This window comes from Nerophis lumbriciformis, linkage group LG19 (genome assembly GCF_033978685.3).
Source record: "Nerophis lumbriciformis linkage group LG19, RoL_Nlum_v2.1, whole genome shotgun sequence".
Classification (NCBI taxonomy): domain Eukaryota; kingdom Metazoa; phylum Chordata; class Actinopteri; order Syngnathiformes; family Syngnathidae; genus Nerophis; species Nerophis lumbriciformis.
The window spans coordinates 30,722,326-30,745,352 of record NC_084566.2 but is presented as its reverse complement, the minus strand read 5'-3'; the positions used below and the strand labels follow the sequence as shown (position 1 = coordinate 30,745,352).

At 39.3% G+C, this 23,027-nt stretch overlaps 1 protein-coding gene across 1 annotated transcript in view; it reads left to right on the top strand.

Moving 5' to 3' along the window:
- Positions 1-23,027, top strand: part of tep1 (telomerase-associated protein 1) — a 60,699-nt gene that overhangs the window by 23,866 nt on the left and 13,806 nt on the right. Inside the window, exons 30-47 of the mRNA XM_061978977.2 lie at positions 161-294; positions 364-452; positions 5,588-5,702; positions 5,817-6,024; positions 11,411-11,528; positions 11,623-11,747; positions 11,816-11,915; positions 11,981-12,136; positions 13,631-13,843; positions 13,926-13,982; positions 15,957-16,095; positions 16,367-16,597; positions 16,669-16,826; positions 18,775-18,882; positions 19,107-19,211; positions 21,319-21,448; positions 22,223-22,308; positions 22,443-22,569. Coding sequence (XP_061834961.1) covers positions 161-294; positions 364-452; positions 5,588-5,702; positions 5,817-6,024; positions 11,411-11,528; positions 11,623-11,747; positions 11,816-11,915; positions 11,981-12,136; positions 13,631-13,843; positions 13,926-13,982; positions 15,957-16,095; positions 16,367-16,597; positions 16,669-16,826; positions 18,775-18,882; positions 19,107-19,211; positions 21,319-21,448; positions 22,223-22,308; positions 22,443-22,569 — 2,399 coding nt within the window. The remainder of the gene's footprint in view (positions 1-160; positions 295-363; positions 453-5,587; positions 5,703-5,816; positions 6,025-11,410; positions 11,529-11,622; positions 11,748-11,815; positions 11,916-11,980; positions 12,137-13,630; positions 13,844-13,925; positions 13,983-15,956; positions 16,096-16,366; positions 16,598-16,668; positions 16,827-18,774; positions 18,883-19,106; positions 19,212-21,318; positions 21,449-22,222; positions 22,309-22,442; positions 22,570-23,027) is intronic.

Below are 23,027 nucleotides of genomic sequence, written 5' to 3'. Positions count from 1 at the left end.
TTTGCCGGGCTTAGCACAACCTGACCCTAGTGAAAGTAGACTTTCTTCTTCTTTGTCCTTAAATTATCAACCAATAAACGTAATGTTTCATCTCCTGCTTCTGTGTTTGGCGGTGGTACCAAGCAAAGCTGGAGAAAAAAATTAACTGCATCTTTCGCAGCCTGATGAGTCCGTCTAACTGCCGCAACACTGAAGACCTGCTGTCTTCGTCCAACCTGCTCGTGAAGCAAGCCTTCAAAGACTTCCTCCTGCCAACAGAAGACGACACAAGAAGAGCTCATCTCGTGTTGGCAGGTAACTCTTGTGTTTGCCGTTAAAGTTGTCATTGTTGCCGAGATATACTCTTTATTGGTCGTCCTGCAGGTCACCTTTGGGTGCTGGCCGACGCTCAGGGCACTGACACCTTTCTTCACTGTGAGGCCGACGCGATTCAGCACTTGTCTGCTAGTCTGGTTGGTTATCTTCCGAACAAACACACACAGTTGAAGTGAATTCTGAATACTGCAAATGGTGTAGTTATTGCCAGATGTTAATTGAAAAGGTTACATACTCCTATATCTTTTTTTTTTTTTTAAACATTTATAGTGATTTGGAGTGCATGAGAAAGTGGAGAGAAACGCCTTGCTCCTTTTGACCATATAGTCATTTTTTTAAGGGCCTTTTTTACTAAAGGGTTGCATGTACTAAAACACGTGCAAACGTGATAACACTTGTAAAGCTGATCTATTAAACGTGTGCAAAGTAGATTGTGTCTGTTAAGTGAGCAGAGTAAGGAGTGCAATTTTTTTAGCGTACCTGCCTTCATTAATATGCAGAATACATGCTGATCATCAAAACGCCCACAATACTTGAAGATGCTAATATATTAAACAGCACGCGCAATGTGATTTATCAACACTCATCACCGTTTCGGGAGCTCTATTTTGCGTTTTATTTAGCTGTGAAAATGACATGCTCTCTGACACAGACGCACACGACTGTGAGAAAAGAGGTGCTCGTGCTACAAAGACAGACAATGGACAAAGAATCCTCCGTCCTACGTGTGTTTCAACGTATTTGGACTGACTGAAATAAAAATTATTAGACACATCGTCTATTCAGCAATTTTCTTTTATAGTTTTATAGCTGCTGGGGTCTTAAGGGACTGGTTAAAATAAATTTGGTTGATGCGTTTTGGTATTTGTTGGCAGTTTTTTAATCTTGTTTTTTTATTTAGGAAATATGTTACTATAATATCTCCTACATGAAAAGATGTTTTTCATTATGCATTTTCTTGCATTTGAGTCACTCCAGACGCACTAATGCGCTGGTGATGCGATCCACAGCCTTGCACACAGAATTAAGCGTTAGTGTGCATATGTTTCTGTTGTTGAGATTGCGATTCAGAGAAAGTGTTACAGAGTGTAGATGTGTGTTGCTCGTTCAGCACCTCACACACAGGTAGGAGCATAATAACATGAATGTGCAGAAAATTAACAAGTGTCTCTGTGGTAAAAGACCCGTATGCATGCAAAATCCTAATTTAAATAAGGCGGTCTGCACCACTTTTCAATTGCGCACACAGTGTTAGTAGATCACACGCAACAAGCCAACTCATAGTACATGCTATTTTATTGTTTGTAATTAAGGTATGGAGCAAATTGCTGAGTACAGTAAGCAGTTCATGGCATTTCACTCCATCAGCAGAATAGCCATAGCAACATTTTAAAGCACATGTAGAGTTGGATAACCCCACTCATTAATTATACTTTAATTTCAGCTACTGCCATCTTCTGGAGTTATTAATGAAAACAGTGGGAGTTGGGGTATCTAGATCCGATATGGATATTGGATATCAGTCAGATATTAAAAAAACACAATTATCAGCTTGCATGTAAAATCTCTTGTACAGTGTACGCTCCGATACAAGCAGTCTTGCAGCGTGTTTACCGTATTTTTCGGACTATAAGTTGCAGTTTTTTTCATAGTTTGGCCGGGGGTGCGACTTATACTCAGGAGCGACTTATGTGTGAAATTATTAACACATTATCGTAACATATCAAATAATATTATTTAGCTCATTCACGTAAGAGACTAAGATTTCATGGGATTTAGCGATTAGGAGTGACAGATTGTTTGGTAAACGTATAGCATGTTCTATATGTTATAGTTATTTGAATGTCTCTTACCATAATATATTACGTTAACATACCAGGCACGTTTTCAGTTGGTTATTTATGCGTCATATAACGTACATTTATTCAGCCTGTTGTTCACTATTCTTTATTTATTTTAAATTGCCTTTCAAATGTCTATTCTTGGTGTTGGGTTTTATCAAATACATTTCCCCCAAAAATGCGACTTATACTCCAGTGCAACTTATATGTTTTTTTCCTTCTTTATTATGCATTTTCGGCAGGTGCGACTTATACTCCGAAAAATACGGTACTTGTGCAAAGCTGGACAGCCAGTTAACATCTAAATGTCCTCCAATACGTACACAAGTTTGGTCTTTTCTTGTATTTTAGTGAAGTCAGTTACAAAAGGTAAACCTGGTAGGCTATAAGCTACTATAGCTAGCAGCTACACAACCGTTAAGCACAGAATAGCGCACAAGCTAGTCATACGTAAGTGTCCTTAATTGAACAACAAAACACCACATTTGTCAATATGAACAAGTATCAAATAATTATAGTTGCATATTACTTACACATACAATTACAAAGTCTCTAAGACAGAAATATTTTAGAACATATTCAGTTACAAATGTGTCCACATCATTCAACCTAATGCATCATGTGCTTAATTTATTGAATTATTATCACTCCACTTTAATTTAAAGACAGTATAAGTCCATTCCAGATGGTTAATGATAAAAATGTTGGGGGCTGTATATATATCTCTGATGGGCACATCAATCAGTCTGAGGAGGGCCCTCATGTAACAATTTTTTTCACAGCTAAGATGAAATGTATCAAGACTGACATTGATGTGCAAATGTGTACTGCCTCACGCCAACTCCATAGCTACCATACGCACATTTATACAGGCTGTGGATACTTAAGCAACACACGGAGGTGATGCTGGGTAACAGTTCACGTGAAAAAGTGCCAACATTTACTCCTCACTTTTTAATTTGCACCGCCCAAACCCCACCCTCACTCTGACATTCGGGCTCTGCAACATCAACACTCAAAAATGTAACATTAAACTTTAATCTGGCTCATGTGAGCAGGCTACTGTACAAACATATTTTGTTGTAAATTACACAACTTATATTGGGAGTAATCAGTCACCCATCTCCTCAAAAGTTGTAGGTATCATTGTAGCGACTATCTTTTCAAACGGGGTGCAGCCCTGATTTCCCCAAATCAGTTTTGGCCACGCACATCTACCTTTTTCTTCACTTTCTTCCTGACACGACCATTTCTTTTTTTTCTCCCCGCTTTTGTTCAGTTCTCGGAGACATGGAAATGTCAGGCTGACAATCGCTTAGTCTTTGTTCAAAACATGAGAAACAAGCACCTCCTAATAACTTGATTGGTTAGACCATGCTGAGCTAAACACATGGATACTTTTAATATAATTTGCACATGTATAAGGGGGTGTGGTCTTAGCGGGCCAAGCCACACAGGTGTCTGTGGCTGATTGTTGTTGTTGTGATGTAACAAAGAAATGGGCTTGGATTTGTGCGTGCAAACACTCTAATACATCCAAATATTTACTTGTGTATGCTGTTTTCTGGATTTGGAAGTACATCTATTTTTAGTAGGAATGCCACGCAACTGTTACATGTATAGCAGCGTTAATCAGAACATTTACATTATGTAGTTGCTAATATTTTGCCTTCTCTCATGCGTCTTGATGAGGTAACCTTAACATTAGGACCGGCTCTCAGTATACAAAACCCAAAACCAATGATGTTGGCACTTTGTGTAATTCGTAAATAAAAACTGAATACAATGATTTGCAAATCATTTTCAACTTATATTCAATTGAATAGACTGCAAAGACAAAATATTTAACGTTCAAACTGAGAAACGTAATTTTATTTTGCAAATAATCATTAACTTAGAATTTAATGGCAGCAACCCATTGCAAAAAGGTTGGCACAGGGGCATTTTACCACTATATTACATGGCCTTTCCTTTTAACAACACTCAGTAAACGTTTGGGAACTGAGGAGACCAATTTTTGAAGCTTTTCAGGTGGAATTCTTTTCCATTCTTGCTTGATTGCTTGGTCTCCGTTGTGCTATTTTAGGCTTCATAATGCGCCACACATTTTCAATGGGAGACAGGTCTGGACTGCTGAAATAAGCAGGGGCGTCCATGATAACGTTGCTTGGATGCCAACATATGTTGCTCCAAAACCTGTATGGACCTTTCAGCATTAATGGTGCCTTCACAGATGTGTAAGTTACCTATGCCTTTGACGCTAATACACCCCCATACCATCACAGATGCTGGCTTTTGAACTTCGCGCCTATAACAATCTGGATGGTTCTTTTCCTCTTTGTTCCGGAGGACACGATGTCCACAGTTTCCAAAAACAATTTGGAAATGTGGACTCGTCAGACCACAGAACACTTTTCCACTTTGCATCAGTCCATTTAAGATGAGCTCGGGCCCAGCGAAGCCGGCGGCGTTTCTTAGTGTTGTTGTGAAATGGCTTTGGCTTTGCATAGTAGAGTTTTAACTTGCACTTGCAGATGTAGCGACAAACTGTAGTTACTGACAGTGGTTTTCTGAAGTGTTCCTGAGCCCATGTGGCGATATCCTTTGCACACTGATGTCGCTTTTTGATACAGTACCGCCTGAGGGATTGAAGGTAACGGGCATTCAATGTTGGTTTTCAGCCTTGCTGCTTATACGTGCAGTGATTTCTCCAGATTCTTTGAACTTTTTGATGATATTATGGACCGTAGATGGTGAAATCCCTAAATTCCTTGCAAGAGCCCGTTGAGAAATGTTGTTCTTAAAACATTTGCTCACGCATTTGTTGACAAAGTGGTGACCCTCGCCCTATCCTTGTTTGTGAATGACTGAGCATTTCATGGAAGCTGCTTTTATACCCAATCATGGCACCCACATGTTCCCAATTAGCCTGTTCACATGTGGGATGTTCCAAATAAGTGTTTGATGAGCATTCCTCAACTTTCTCAGTCTTTTTTGCCACTTGTGGCAGCCTTTTTGAAACATGTTGCAGGCATCAAATTCCAAATGAGCTAATATTTGCAAAAAATAACGTTTTCCAGTTCGAACGTCAAGTATCTTGTCTTTGCAGTTTATTCAATTGAATATAGGTTAAAAAGGATTTGCAAATCATTGTATTCTGATTTTATTTACGATTTACACAACGTGCCAACTTCACTGGTTTTGGGTTTTGTATTTGATTGACGTTGTACACAACTACAACCACAATTATACACACAATTTTACAATAATACATTAAAAGTGAACAAGGCAGACTATTTTGATACAGCTCTCATATTCTGTGTACCAAACATTTTTTTTAAAGTTTTTAAACCTAAACATCCACTCACTTCATGCTACATTCATGTTTTTGGTCTAGCTGTATGTTGATGTTTGAATGTATTCCTGCTTAGATACAAAGTGGCAAGCAGGAGGCGCTCCAATCACTCCTCTCCAACTATTATTTCCTATACGCTAATGTACGCCACAACCTGCTGCACCACCTATTGGACATTTACAACATGCTTGGTAAGTCATCAATGATCAACGCAAGTTTTTATGAATTGAATAAGTGCCCACATGCCATCAGCGTCATGTTCTTGATTGACAGTCTCTTTGCTGACTTCTGTTCTTTGCCCCTAGGTGACTTGCCGGACGCTTTGAAGGACTGTCAAGATTTCCTGCAGCGCCACGCGACCGTGCTTGCCTCCTGGCCGGCGCTCTTCATCCAGCAGGCCCTCAACGAGCCCTCAAATGCCTCCGCCCATGCCTGGGCCCGAGCCCTCATGGGCAGTGGGACCGTGCGAGCAGTGGAGTGGCTCAACAACCACCATTCATTTAAGGAGAGCAGGTATGCATTTAGTTATCTCAGGGGTGACATGCTTGTGGCCTGACCAGAGCTGTATATACAGAGAGTATGGCCAAATCTGTTTCAAAGTTGAAACCAAACATGGCGCCCTGTAGTCACTTTAGGGGCTTTTGATCAGTCCTAAATTATTGATCAAAAACTCCTGACGTGACTAAAGCGCGCCATGTTTGGTCCAGGGTATCCACGGAGTCGTAAAAAGTCTTAAAGAGGAACTGCACTTTTTTGGAATTTTGCCTATCATTCACAATCATTATGAAAGACATGACAACGGATTAATTTTTTTTTTATGCATTTTAAATATTAAATACATTTGATCAAAAGTCCGCTTGCAATGGAGTCTATGGGAACCTTTTAATTTTGCCTATAGAGTCCGTAAAAAAAAATCCATATATACATGATGTAAGTATATATGTAACATAGTAACAGGCACATTCATAATAACATTTAGTATTTTCGTATTTTGATCATTTTAAACATTTTAAAAATGCACCACGTTTCCTTTTTTTTTTTTTTCTTCATCACTGATTTCTGCTCACTGCAGACTTTATAAGAGATAAAAATATAACAAAACATCATTTTGTGTGCAAGTTAGGCTGTCATTAGGATGCCAACTGCTGTGATGTTCATATATTCACATTTAGGTGAAGAATAACTCCTAATCCTCCGGAAGAAACGGGGTGGGAGGGCGGGTTGGAACAAGCGCTTTTAGTGTCGTCCTCGCCAATTCCAGGTCCTAAATTGGTTTACCAACCCAGATGTCTCATGTCCAGGTGAGATTCATCATAATCCCCCTAAAATATAAAAGGTCTTAAGTACAATTTCGAAAAGTTCAAATGTCTATTTCCATTACTTTTATTTAAAACATGCATAAACTTTAGGCTTGTTTTTAAATGTTTAGATTTTTGAGGACGCTATAATGTTAACTACAAAACTAAAGAGGGCTACCTGTGCTGCCCGGTCATAATTAATCGTGCACCACATAGTGTGCTGTGCGTGCGCAACGGTGTGTTGTTACAGTTTAGCATAGCAACAGAGAAAACTTAACGAAAGCCCACAGTAAAGCCAAATTACTTGCATAAGATGGGTAAGTGTAAATTCAACAATTTGTGGCTCTTGAACAATCAATTGAATGCATGTTTGAAGCCGATTAATGGAAACGTATTAAGTTTTTAGGACCCGGATCTGGAGCCATTGAGGAGGGAAGCGTATGAAAACATTGCAGTGAAAGTGAATGGAATGAAATGATAATGTAAAAGTAAAAAATCCAGGATAAGGCTGCTGAAACGCCACAAGCACTTGCACAACTCTACAAGGATCGACTTAACCCCCCCACAGGAGTGTTATGTGGGTAAAGTGGCACTAATTGCTGAAGGAGATCTTGTTTACCAGTGAAATAATACTATTACATACAGTAAGCACATGCTAATTTCTCTGTGGTAGTAGTGTACTCACAGCAGTCAAACTTTAAAAAAAACCAACATAATTTTCTTATATTTTTTCAAACATTATTCCTATAATTTCAGGTCAGCTGTTCATGCCTAATCTTTTCTCCAAGTTTATACAGCAACTGACATTAAAAGCTATAAAGGTTGTCTGTTTAGTGTTTGCACTCAGTTTATGGTTGGGTGAGGAAAGCAAGGAAGATTTGCGAATGTCATTTTGTCATGCTCAAATAAAAACTAGTCCTTGTTTATTAGCAATATGTTTTCAAAAAACTCATAAAAAAACAGGTAAAAATATATTAAAACATACCGGATACAAAATGAGCTGAGCAAATTTGAATGTTATCCACATTATTCACATCCAAATTCTGTTTGAAGCTGGCAAGCCATAATCTCTTTTTTTCTTTTTAGACAGTCGCTCTGTCTGCACTCTGTTTTTAACAAATTTGTGCAGATACAGTACTAGTACTGTAGAAGTTTTTATCTGTTTGCTCAATTCTGACAGCCGCTGAAACCCTGCAAAAAGTAACCATGTAGCTTTAGCAGTGATGCTAACGGTGCTTTTCACAGACAATATATTTTTGTGCTTTCCTCTACCATTGCTGAGGCTTGTCGTTACATGAAAACACTTGATACGAATCACACTGCACTGTGGCAAATTTGGTAAATGGCTTTCATGATGTTTGCAAATAGTTTTTTCAATTACCGTATTTTTCGGAGTATAAGTCGCACCGCAGTATAAGTCGCACCTGCCGAAAATGCATAATAAAGAAGGAAAAAACATATAAGTTGCACTGGAGCCTGGCCAAACTATGAAAAAAACTGCGACTTATAGTCCGAAAAATACGGTAGTTTACAATAGTCTTGTGGTGTATTTAGTTGATTTAACCTGTGTTGGGACTAACGCGTTAGTGTAGCGCCGTTATTTTTGGCGGTAACTAGGAGTCTAACGCGTTATTTTTTATATTTAGTAACTCAGTTACCGTTACTACATGATGCCTTACTGCGTTATTTTACGTTATTTTTTATGTAGTATCTGCTAGAAACAGAAGATCTGAGTGTGTTTTATTGGAGAGTTGCAGTGTCGTCCTTCTGAATTTTTTTGTGTCACAACGGGGACAAGAGAAGAGGCGTGCTCTGTGTGGGTGCGGGAAGGGGGGAGGGGGGGCGTGTCTGTGTTTACTAACAAAACATCATGGTGGAGCACAAGTCGAGTTTCTTAACATGGAGATATTCTCACTACTTTTCTTTTGTCGAGCACAAACAAAAGAACATTTTAGTTAAATGTAAGTTGTGTCTTGGATCAAAGATCCTATCTACTGCCCAGAACAGCAATTCAAATCTGCTGAAACAGCTACAAAAGCAACATGCTTCGACGAAGCTAGTAAAGAGAGACACAGACTCCGAAGCCACTTCACCTCCACTTAAGGATTTTAACGGAGGGACTGCTAGCCAGGACAACATTGATAGAGCCATTGCAGTGTATGTGCTAGAAGACATGCAGGCTATTTCTACAGTGGAGACACCCGCTTTCAGGCAGCTAATTAGCATGATAGCCATACTTGCCAACCCTCCCGGATTTTCCGGGAGACTCCCGAAATTCAGCGGCTCTCCCGAAAACCTCCCGGGACAAATTTTCTCCCGAAAATTTCCAGAAATTCAGGCGGAGCTGGAGGCCACGCCCCCTCCAGCTCCATACGGACCTGAGTGACGTGTTGACAGCCTGTTTTCACGTCCGCTTTCCCACAATATATACAGCTAATGATGGAGGGCGAGTTCTTGGTTTCTTATGTGGGTTTATTGTTAGGCAGTTTCATTAACGTCCTCCCAGCGTGGCAACAACACACAACAACAGCAGTCAAGTTTTGTCTACTGTAAAGCAGTTCGTCTGCCGTAAACAGCAATGTTGTGACACTTTTAAACAGGACAATACTGCCATCTACTGTACATGCATATGTGACCCACCCATAATGTGTCACATTTTTGTGTTGATTTATTTATTTTATTTTGTGGTTTGAATTCGTTTTTGGAGCTGTCATTACACATTTATCAGTATTCACATTGGTTAGTAGGGGGCAGTAGGGCGTTTCCTCCGAATTGAATGCTATCACCTGCAGACCGGAAGTGTCTTGTCATTCTGATGAGCGCGATCAGTATGTGAACAATTGAAACGTCTTGTGTGCTTTTTCCTCCTGTATAACAGGTTAGTTTTGGTGAATCAACTCACGGAATAATATCCATGTGATCTTTATAAGTTTAAGTACACATTCTGATGGTGGAGCCTAACTCTAAAGTGTTTGTGAGTTGTAGTTTGTATTTGTGAATGAATCCAGTGCACAGCTGCAGTAATCAATACAAAATGGCGACGTGAGTACGCAATGTTTATATAGGAACTTCTGATCCTAATTCAGACTCCCAAATTAGAGCTCCCGTTTTCTTATTGATTTTATAATGTATATTTGTATAATGTGTGTGTTCTGAATAAGTGACAGAGAATAGAACAAGGATGGACAATTCAACCCTTAACTCAACAATGAGTAGAGGAGTGTTGTGTGTATATGTGTTAACAAATGAACACTGAAATTCAAGTATTTCTTTTATTTATTTATATATATATATATATATATATATATATATATATATATATATATATATATATGTATATGTGTGTAATAAAATATATGTATATATAGCTAGAATTCAGTGAAAGTCAAGTATTTCTTATATATATATCTTAACCACGCCCCCAACCACGCCCCCCACCCCCCACCTCCCGAAATCGTAGGCCTCAAGGTTGGCAAGTATGATGATAGCGGGCGTCAAACGGCAAATGGCACGGAAAACATTTTCCACGTACCTGGACACAGTGGACAGTGAGGACATAAACATGGAAAGCGAGCTAAAGAAAACATTCCAAACTCTGCCTCTGCTCATCATTCAGCACTGAAGATACACACTGTGTCAATTTTCTTATATACTCTTTCATTCTAGACTTCTAGAGTGTTTGATTATCACATCACTCTAAATGTATAAACTATAAAGTTCACAAACATAAAGAGGGTGTGTTGTATGTGGACCACATTGCTTAGCAGAGTTCAGTGATGCAAATGCATGTCAAGTTGATCAACAGATTGTATTTTTCTCCAGTGCAATAACAGTACTGAAATGAAGGCTAAAAGTGCATTAATGGGAGCTTTAAAAAAAGAAAAAAGGAAGTAACTACCGTATTTTTCGGAGTATAAGTCGCACCGGAGTATAAGTCGCACCTGCCGAAAATGCATAATAAAGAAGGAAAAAAACATATATATAAGTCGCACTGGAGCCCGGCCAAACTATGAAAAAAAACTGCGACTTATAGTCCAAAAAATACGGTAGTTACTTTTCACAATAACGCATTACTTTTTGGTGTAAGTAACTGAGTTAGTAACTGATTTTACTTTTGAAATAAAGTAACTAGTAACTGTAACTAGTTACTTGTTTTCAGTAACCAATCCAACACTGGATTTAACCCTTTTGTTTTCCAATGTGAAAGAACAATGAATTAATTCATATACTTACAATTCATTCTTGCCCTCTGATTTTGTCTTATATCTTTGTACTTTTTTGTCCAAATGGATATGAAATGGTCTTTATCCATCCATCCATTTTCTACCGCTTATTCCCTTTGGGGTCGCGGGGGGCGCTGGAGCCTATCTCAGCTACAATCGGGCGGAAGGCGGGGTACACCCTGGACAAGTCGCCACCTCATCGCATTAAATGGTCTTTAATTATATTCATTATGGTTTTAAAGTCTTAAAATTGACTTGTCTTAAATTTGATTTGTTGAAACCTGCAGATACTCTGTTGGTCCCAACTTTGAAACCAAGTCCATACTCTCTCTATACTGAGCCTGACGTGTACAACCAATATGTTTTTGTATGTCGCAGTCAGCTGATGTCCACCTTCACGTCGAAGCCCACCTGCTTGGCGATGAGCTCCGATGGGGAGATAGTGGTTGGTACTGGACAGGGAACTCTGCATTTCATCAACACAAACACAGGACAGGTACAAACACGCCAAAACTTAATATGGTCTCTACTTTCTCAATAATCTTTATCTGTAATGTAGCTCTTATTTATGGGTACTTCCTGTATCACAGGAAGTGAAGTCATTAGTTAGCAGCTGCGACGGAATCTCCACCTGCGTCCTCCTGAAGGACCGGCGTCTTGCTACAACCTCTTTCGATGGCCAAATCGAGATCTGGGACTCTGAGAGTGGATTCCGGTGAGCGTCGACCTTACCTCTCAAACCAACGCCGTCTTTATTAATGACACCCCTTCTTCCCTTTGCAGGACGGCACTTATAAAGGGCCACACTAATGTGATCACAGCCAGTGACATAACCTCTGATAAAAAGCACCTCGCCACGGCATCCCTGGACTTTACGCTGAAGGTGAGTTGCTTAATAACACTGCTAGTCAAGTATCTCGATTAACAAAGTGATTAACTACTTTTTAGGTGTGGTCTTCAACAAAGGGCCACGAGGTGGCAGCTCTTCCCAGCAGCAGCCCTTTAAATTGTGTGACCTTTGACCCAGAGGACCGCTTGCTTGCTGCCGGCCGTTGGGACGGGAAAGTCGTCGTATGGAACTGGCTTCAGGATGCAACCCAAACGGTACGATACTAACGGATTAACAGCGAACTATGCCATTTAAGAGCACTATGACAACCACTAAGGCTTGGGTTGGATTTAAAGATGTGTGACTCGTTTTGCAAAAATAAGACATGAAATGAAACAAGAACAGCTGTTCCAGTTCAGGGTGGTAGTTGACTCCCAGGCGGCGTGGCTCATTTGGTAGAGTGGCCGGGCCAACAACTTGAGGGTTCCAGGTTCGATTCCAGCTTCTTCCATCCTCATCACTGCTGTTGTGTCCTTGGGCAAGACACTTTACCCTCCTTGTTCCTAGTGCCACCCATAGTGGTTTATATACAGGACTGTCTCAGAAAATTAGAATATTGTGATAAAGTTCTTTATTTTCTGTAATGCAATTAAAAAAAACAAAAATGTCATACATTCTGGATTCATTACACATCAACTGAAATATTGCAAGCCTTTTATTATGTTAATATTGCTGATTATGGCATACAGCTTAAGAAAACTCAAAAATCGTATCTCAAAAAATTATAATATTTCCTCAGACCAAGTAAAAAAAAAAAAAAAGATTTATAACAGCAAAACAAAATAAATCATCTGTTGAAAAGCTCTATGGAGATGATGATTTCATTTTCCAGCATGATCTGGCACCTGCCCACAGTGCCAAAATCACCAGTAACTGGTGTACTGACCATGGCATTACTGTCCTCGATTGGCCTGCCAACTCCCCTGACCTGAACCCCATAGAGAATTTGTGGGGTATTGTGAAGAAGAAGCTGAAAGACACCAGACTCATTATTGCAAATGAGCTAAAGGCTGCTATTGAAGCATCCTGGGCATCCATAACACCTCAGCAATGCCACAGGCTGATTGCCTCCATGCCACGCCGCATTGATGCAGTAATCCGTGCAAAAGGATTAATTGACATTTTCAAATGATTGATTTTGTTTTGCTGTTATAAATATTTTCTTTTTACTTGGTCTGAGGAAATATTCTAATTTTTTGAGATAGGATTTTTGAGTTTTCTTAAGCTGTATGCCATAATCAGCAATATTAAAATAATAAAAGGCTTGCAATATTTCAGTTGATGTGTAATGAATCCAGAATGTTTGACATTTTCATGTTTCTAGTTGCATTACAGAAAATAAAGGACTTTATCACAATATTCTAATTTTCTGAGACAGTCCTGTATAATAGCTTAAAGATTTAGGTAATGGGTTTGTTTCACTTTGTAAAGCGCTTTGCGTCTCTAGAGAAAAAGCGCTGTATTTATATAATTCACGATATAAATATAATTTGCTGCATCCCTATCGTGATGGGCAGAACTGTACCATTTTTATTCTAGGGTGGGGACAAAATCTTGTGATTCATAATAATTTCCTGTATAAACATCTTTATCTAAATCCTCACCAAAATGTGACCAGGTCTGCACATTGATTTTTATGTAATCCTGCTAACGAGCTAGCACACCAGCCATCAATCTGCAGGCTTGTTTATTACTTTCTATTCCAACAGTTGCTGAGTGGCCACCGACACTCTGTGCGCAGCCTCTCCTTTACGCCGTCCTATGGCATGCTGTGCTCCGGTTCAGTGTCTGGCGAGGTGCGCGTGTGGTCAGTGGACCCCTTCTGCTGTGTGGGATGCTTCCAGGCTCATGCCGGCACCGTGGATGCCCTCACCTTTCTGGATGAGGGCCATTTTCTGCTGACTGCCGGCTCTGATTACAAGGTGGGCGAGTAACACAGGCATAACTTTAGTCAACTTGCAAATACATAGAAAGGATTTATGTTCTTGTTTTCATGTTAAACAGCTGCAGCTGTGGTCTGGTGGACTTGGACGCTCAGTGGCGGTTTTAAATAAGGATGAAGTAAGTTTATTTTGACACATTTCATGTGAACGTGTTTGGCTAAAATTTAAATCGCTCTGTTAGTAGACCCACGGCCCATTGGCGCATTTTTGCGTTGACTCTTAGAGCCAAAAAGTTTGTTGTATTTGTGTACTTGTGACATTTTTCCAACATGTGACTTCAGCGGATATCTCCACATTTGGTAGTGGTTCACCCAAAGAGCTTTGCACTAGTCCGCCTTTGTAGTCCAACGTTCTAGTCAAAGGGTTCCTTTTTTTTCTCTATCATCTTGTTGTGGGGCAGACTGGCTCGTACATGCATATGCACCACCACTGTTGCCATTTGTAATACAAAGTACCATATAGTTCGAAATTATGTCTGTCAAATGATTCAATTTGGAAGCGCTAAAAACTGGTGGGGAGAAGACTGTCGAAGTGGAGGCACGTAAATAAGACCACCCACAATACGGCACATCCTGAAGAGACGATCAGAGAGCAGTTTGAAGATAGGTTATGTTTTACAGACTATGAAAATTTTTAACCAATGCATGTTATGTAGGCCACAAGGAAGTGTTTTAAATGTAGAAAAAAAATCATAATATGACTCCTTTTTTAAAGGTCCCCCAATCCATCCATCCATTTTCTACCGCTTGTCCCTTTCGGGGTCGCGGGGGATGCTGGAGCCTATCGCAGCTGCATTCGAGCGGAAGGCGGGGTACACCCAGGAGAAGTCGCCACCTCATCGCAGTGCAAACACAGATAGACAACATACACGCCATTGTATTCCATCACGTGACTTCTTCCCGAAGTGAAAACCAGTGGTGGTCAACCAAGCCAAGATGGCTGTTGTACAGCAAGCAGCGCGCGAACTGACAACAAAAGAGGCTTAAATCTTCCTGCAAAAAAAATCAAACGATGCAATGGAATCTTTCCCTATACTTGATCAAAAAAAGATTTGTCGAGTCACGTCCGCTTTTCCTCCGCACAAACAGCGTGCCGGCCCAGTCATATATATATATATATATATATATATATATATATATATATATACATATATATATATATATATATATATATATATATATATATATATATATATATACCCGGTATATATATATATATATGTATATATATATATATATATAATGCGGCTCTAACACACACTTAAGTGAATGCAATGCATACTTGATCAACAGCCATACAGGTTACACTGAGGGTAGTCGGATAAACAACTTTAACACTGTTACAAATATGCGCCACACTGTGAACCCACACCAAACAAGAATGACAAACACATTTCGGGAGAACATACGCACCGTAACACCACATAAACACAACAGAACAAATACCCAGAAGCCCTTCCAGCACTAAGTCTTCCGGGACGCTACAATATACACCCCCGCTAACACCAAACCCCGCCCCCCCGCAACCCAGCCCACCTCAACCCCGCCCCCCATCTCCTGAATTTGGAGGTCTCAAGGTTGGCAAGTATGGTGTAATGTTAACATGTAGTTCACAAAGCTATGCTAGTGTTGCCATTGTTTGTGTCCTCCTTGCCCAGTGCTTAATTGTTGCATGTGGTATATGTCATATTTTACATTGGACAAGTGCAGAGTTATTGTGTATATGTAAAACAAACAAAAAAAAGTACACATTAGCGCTTCTTAAAGACGCAAACACCGCTCATTAACATTAAAGCTACAGACATACAAAACAGTGCACTTTTAGTAGGGTTTACTAAAAGCACTTTTAAACTGTTTGCATTTCAGCATAAAGGCTAACACACTATTACAGTATTCCAATACACCTCTGACACTTATTTAAGTGAAATATACTGTAATTATGTACCTTCTTGAAAACACATTTAGAACACCAGAGTTTATGGCTTACATAAATAATTTACAAAACATGTGAGTATGTACCATGTACAAATTGTCAGTTACAGCTAAGTTCACGTAAATATAACCTGTGGCGTAATTTCTTTGTATTTCTCCAGTGTGAGCAGGAGCCTCCTTACAAGAAAGTCAAGTGCGGCACCTCCTCGGTGCCTGGCGCTCTGTGCTCGGCAGTCAAAGGGGACTACGTCGCAGTGGGCTACCATAACGGCGGATTTAAACTCTTTTGCATCAGCTCAGGTGTGTTGACGCGCCGGCGCACACAAACCGCTGAAGGAATAGAATAGCATAAAAGAATAGTGTGATACTAAGAGATATTGTTGTGGTTTTACAGCTAGGAGTTGTGGTGCCCCCTGTTGGGTTGGCAAGTGCTTGACAGACTGTGAATGTGTTTTTGTGGACACCGCTATTCTGATTTGGTGTGGAGAGAGAAGAATAAAAATGTACATGAAAGTGTGGCAACACACACCTAGCATTTTTTTAGCTCAGCTATCTTCCTGTTAACTTCCAGGTGAGAGGATCTGGGCCAACGATCTTGTGCACTTGTCCGTCCCGTCTCTGCTGTGGTTGGACCCCGAGCTGCTGCTGTCTACCGGCTATGACAAGCGTTTGCGATTGTGGAAAAAAACATTTGGGAAGGATGGGGAGCTGACCAGCATGGAGATGACAGGAATGTTTGCCGCGCAAATGGGCATCGTCCGGGCTGTAGCGCAAAGCTCCACTTACGTGGCGACTGCTTCGGGTAAGACGACACCAAACAGGACATGCCTGTGTCCACACAAATATGACTAAATTTGACTCTGTGTTGAGCAGATGACTGCACGATTTTCCTGTGGCTGCTGAGCGAGCTAACAGACAACCCCGATTCTGATATAAACCCGGCTGCCATACTCAAGGGCCACAGCAGGGGTGTCACCTGTTTGGCCTTCAGCCCTGATGGTGGACGGCTGCTCTCTGGTGGAAAAGACAAAGTAAGAACATTTCAGGTTCAATAGTTTGGGAAAACATAAAATATTGCAAAGACAAATGTAGAAGTAAAAGTACAAGTCTTAAAAATTGTACTGAGCTAGAAGTGGAAAAAGGAAGTGATTTAAAATGTGTTAACAGTAGTTAATACGGGGGTCTCCTGAACCGCAAAACAGGAAACAAATCTCAAAACAGGCGTTCGTTAGTGAAACTACACTTTAATTAAAATATCAAAGTAAAATACATCATTCTTTATGCAAAATGTACAGCCTAATGGTAGTCAAGCATACACTTCTCTTTTCAAGTGCAATTTTTTTACTTCTGTGTTCTTGTTTTACCGTGTCTTACAGTATTAAATTTTTTTTCACAGAAATAAACATATACAATATATTTATATATTTAGTTATCTTTTAGAATTTTGCTAGTGCGATTGTTCAAAGTTTGTTGTACAACCTGCAATGACAAAGAAATCTAATCTATGGTAATAAGATTTAAAATGTAGCAAAGTAAGATACTTTAAAGAAAACAAAGAAATATGAAACTGCAAGTTCAGGTGGTCCTCATTGTACGCAGTTCTGTGTCACAACGTTTTGTGGTTACATACGCACTCTCATATATAATTGAAGGGGCCCTATAATGAAAAACAAATCTTTCTTACCGGTTGGTAAGAAACTGTACCTGTTTGTGTACTTGGGATCTGCGTAAATCCCGAAAATGTTTAATCTAACCATGGAGGCATTGCAGAAATATTTATAAAACAGTCTTGCCTTCCTTCTTAATTCCGCCAGACTAGCTCTTTGGAATTTGCTCCCTGTGTGAATTTTTTTGCCGTGTGTGATGTTAGCGGACTATGTATGTATGGTACCTTGCGCGCGTCCGTTATTGTAGTCTGCGCTGTAGTCAATAAACTTATTTTTTCTCTTATATCCTCTTGTTGTGGGACAGACTGTCTCGTTAGTGCAAATGCATTGTTCGCTGTTGCCATTTCTACTACAAAGTAGCGTATAGTTCGAAAATCTACAACAAAGTGGGAAGAGAGAAGACAGTCGAAGTAAAGCTAAGTAAATAAGACCTGTCCACAAAACTGCGCATTCTGAATAGACTGCCAGAAAGCAGCTTGAAAACTGTCCGTAAAACATAATCTATGAAAATTTTTGGCCAAAGAACCACCATTACATCATCATTATTCATTCAAAGTTTAATTATACAGCTCTTAATCACAAGTGTCTCAAAGGACTGCACAAGCCACAACGACATCCTTGGCTCAGATCCCACATCAGGGTAAGAAAAAACTTTAAAAGTTTGACCGGGGCAATGGATGCCAAGTGGATATAGTTAATAATGTGAGAGTCCAGTCCACATGTTAAGTAAACTACAAGGAAATGTTTTAACTGTAGAAAAAAATATGACCCCATTAAGACCGTACAAAAAAAACGGAACTAGCTAGGTAGGTCTATCTAGAAAGTGAAATGAAATGAGATATGATAAAATGTTGAGAAAGTGTAGAAATCAACATTGCTTTCATGTTTTGGTTCAATGTCGCGAGCATCTTAAAGGATAAAGATGGTATTTTTAACATGTGAAAGGATCTGCTCGTATAAAGTAGCTAACTAAGATAACTAAGCAGTGCAGTGGTGTCATTTTTTCCACATGACTTCAGGAATAAAAGTAACTAATTATATTTCATCTTTCTATTACTGTATTTTATGTTATTCATGTGTTTTGTTTACAGTGTTAATGATTTTGGTGTTCATTTAGCTATGAATCGATTTAAACTAAAAGTCAACATACATTACACTCTAAAATTTGGAGCTCGTAGCCTGAGGACCACCTGTACAGTTTTTACAAAACTAAAAATACACAAGCATGAATTTGTGTCAGTCGTTTTTGTATTTCAAATATGTCTAAATGTTGATGTAAAAATGACGAGCTGAAATCAAATGTGGTATCCAGGGTCTGGTCGTGTCGGACATGACCTCGGATCCTCCTGTTGTTTCCAAAGTGCTCCCCGCCTTCCATCGAGACTGGATCACTGGCTGTGCTTGGACTCCAGACTGTGTGGTGGGCATCTAAACTTATTTTCATGTAATTTCCCTCCATTGGCTTAGCACACAGGGATCCAAAGTGTGGGCTTTGACATATTCTACACATATGCTGCCACAAATAAATAAATGAAAGAATAGGAGCTACTGGTTTACTCTTGTTTGTTCCACCAACAACACTTGCAATGTCATATTACTGACTAAATTCCCATCAAGTCCAAACAATCTGCTTTGTGTTTCCAGATAAGCTCTTCCGCTGATTGCAGACTTTGTTTATGGGATGTTGAAAGGGGTATTCGTCTTCAAGAAATCACTTGGAAGAGTCCGTTTACTTCTGTCTGCTGTCAGGTAAGACGCTGTTTCACATGAACCAACATTGCCGTTAGGGCTGCAACGATTCATCGATTAATTTGATTAGATAAAAACTATTGATATTTATTTTGGCGTTTCGATGATTCCGTTTAATGAGTAAGATATGCATACATTGTATTGCTCTAGCACACATTAGGTGTGTTCTTTATTGGGGTTTTCTTTATTTTGTTCTTTATTTATTATCTATTACCTGGTTAATGTTCAACAGGCCACACTGCTTTTTTTATTATATTTTATTTTTTTTACAAAACCCAAAACCAGTGAAGTTGGCACGTTGTGTAAATCGTAAATAAAAACAGAATACAATGATTTGCAAATTCTTTTCAACTTATTTTCAATTGAATACACCTCAAAGACAAGATATTTATTTGATGTTCGAACTGAGAAACGTAATTTTTTTTTGCAAAAAATCATTAACTTATAATTTAATGGCAGCAACACATTGCAAAAAAGTTGGCACAGGGGAATTTTTACCACTGTGTTACATGGCCTTTCCTTTTAACAACACTCAGTAAACGTTTGGGAACTGAGGAGACCAATTTTTTAAGCTTTTAAGGTGAAATTATTTCCCATTCTTGCTTGATGTACAGCTTAAGATGTTTAAAAGTCTGGGGTCTCCGTTGTGTTTTACGCTTCATAATGCGCTACACATTTTCAATGGGAGACAGGTCTGGACTACAGGCAGGCCAGTCTAGTACCCGCACTCTTTTATTACAAAAAAGACACGCTGTTGTAACACGTGTAGAATGTGGCTTGGCATTGTCTTGCTGAAATAAGCAGGGGCGTCCATGGTAACGTTGCTTGGATGGCAACATACGTTGCTCCAAAACCTGTATGTACCTTTCAGCATTAATGGTGCCTTCACAGATGTGTAAGTTACCCATGCCTTGGGCACTAATACACCCCCATACCATCACAGATGCTGGCTTTTCAACTTTGCGCCTATAACTGTCCGGATGGTTCTTTTCCTCTTTGGCCCGGAGGACACGACGTCCACAGTTTCCAAAAACAATTTAAAATGTGGACTCGTCAGACCACAGTACACTTTTCCACTTTGCATCAGTCCATCTTAGATGAGCTCAGGCCCAGCGAAGCCGGCGGCGTCTCTGGGTGTTGTTGATAAATGGCTTTCGCTTTGTATAGTAGAGTTTAAGCTTGCACTTACAGATGTAGCGATGAACTGTAGTTACTGACAGTGGTTTTCTGAAGTGTTCCTGATACCATGTGGTGATATCCTTTACACACTGATGTCGGTTTTTGATGCAGGTCACGGGCATTCAATGTTGATTTTCAGCCTTGCCGCTTACATGCAGTGATTTCTCTGAACCTTTTGATGATATTATGGACCGTAGATGGTGAAATCCCTAAATTCCTTGCAATAGCTCGTTGAGAAATGTTGTTTTTAAACTGTTCGATAATTTGCTCACGCATTTGTTCACAAAGTGGTGAGCCTCGCCCCATCCTTGTTTGTGAATGACTGAGCATTTCTTGGAAGCTGCTTTTATACCCAATAATGGCACCCACCTGTTCCCAATTAGCCTGTTCACCTGTGGGATGTTCCAAATAAGTGTTTTATGAGCATTCCTCAACTTTCTCAGTCTTTTTTGCCACTAGTGCCAACTTTTTTTCAAACATGTTGCAGGCATCAAATTCCCAAATGAGCTAATATTTGCAAAAAATAATCTTGTCTTTGCAGTCTATTCAATTGAATTTAGGTCGAAAAGGATTTGCAAATCATTGTATTTTGTTTTTATTTACGATTTACACAACGTGCCAACTTCACTGATTTTGGGTTTTGTACTTTTTAACTTGTTTTTTAATGTAAGTGATATACAGTAAAAGTGCCATTTCAATGTTATGTGAATTTATAACAAGAAGTATAAGGGGCATTAGAAAAATCCCTGTTTGTTTAAACTATTTTCCCAAAACGTCACATTGAGACTAAAAAGTGTGTTTGATTTGATTACTCGATTAATTGAACAAATGAATCGATAGATTACTCTATTACTAAAATAATGGATAGCTGTAACCCTAAGTGGCGTTCCTGCCTGCCTCTGATTGGCTATCCTTCGTCCGCTTACAGGGGCCGTATGTGGCGGCCGGCTGCGCAGACGGCAGCCTGCACGTATGGAAGTGGGAGACAAGCGTGGAAGTCTGTCACATTCCGGCCCACAATGGACGCATTCACAGCTGCTCTGTCGTGACTAATACAGGTAAACCTCCAACTAAATCCATTGATGACCCGTTTAATATCATAAGTAGGGGTGTTCTGATCCGATGTTGATGTCGGATATCAATACATGCAGTCTTGCAACATGTTTACTTGTACAATGCTGGACAGACAGTTAACATCTAAATGTCCTTCAAAAAACACACAAGGTTTATCTTTTCTTGTATTTTAGTCAAGTCCTTAACATTAGACAAAAATGGTGGGCTCCTAGGAAACAACAGCTAAGGACACAGTACCACTCAAGCTAGACATACGCAATAATTGTCTCTAATTGAAGAATATTGCAGTCTGAAACAGCACATTTGTCAATATAATTAAGTATCAAATAATTATAGTTGCATATTACTTACACCATACAAAGTCTCCAAAGCAGAATCGTATTAGAAAGTATCCAGTAACAAACGTGTCCGAATCATTTAACTTACTGCGTCATGAGCTTAACTTAATGACTTATTGTAGTAACTAGGTGTCAACAAAAACGTACCACTTCACTTCAACTTAAAGACTGCATAAGTCCATTCCAGACGGTTGATGAATAACTAGGTTAGTGTTTTCAATTGTTCTCTGTTTAAGTAAGTTCACTTGATCAAACATTTCTAACATTCCACACTACAAAATAATAAAACTATGTATGATTCCTGCTAGTATCGGATCGAATCAATATCGGCATTGGACAATACTCAAGGTTACAATATCAGTAACGTATCAAAAGTGAAAAATCCCTAATCGGAACCATTTATTCTCTAACTATTTCCAGACAAAAACAAAGAAATGGATGCAGAAGACCTCACCATTCTTACTACATCCCAGGATGGAACTGCAAATTTCTGGAAACCGTTACAGGTCTGACATTCGTGTAAAGTAAATTGAACGTGCCTTTGGCAGTAAATGCTGACACGTCTACATTCTTTTAAGATGGCATTTCTTCTATTGAAAGCTTGTCTTGTCTTTGTCTTTCTCTACCTGCGGCAGAGCAGATGGAACACATCAGCACCTTCCAGGGCCACAGCGGCGCAGTTTGCAGCATCGTTAGGGAGGAGAGCGCACCACAATTCCTCACCGTTTCTGAAGATCGCTCCTTGCGAAGCTGGACGTGGGAAACCGGTAAACCAATTGCTATTATACTCAACTTATGTATTGCATGCTACAGCATTGCCTTTTTACAATTAAAAAAAAACATGTTTGTCATCTTTATAATAAATCAATACTTAATAATTAATCTCAAAATATTGTACTCTCTCTGCCATATTTGTAGACTGGCATATTTATTTATTTTATTATTTTTCATTAAGTAAAATTATTTTATTATTGATATTTTATCATTATCATACTCATTATTTTTCCCAGTTTTAATAATTGTTTTTGAAAGTGTTATACATTATGCTATATGTAAGCTATATGGGTCACCGCCACAGGTGGGCGTATCTACATTTTGTTTTTGGTTTATAGTCCTCCCTCCTGTTAATTGATTGTGGACATGACCTGGATAAATTAATTTCAGTGAAGTAGGAATCATTAATCCTATATCAAATATTTTCATAGTTAAGGCATCAAAAAACTGT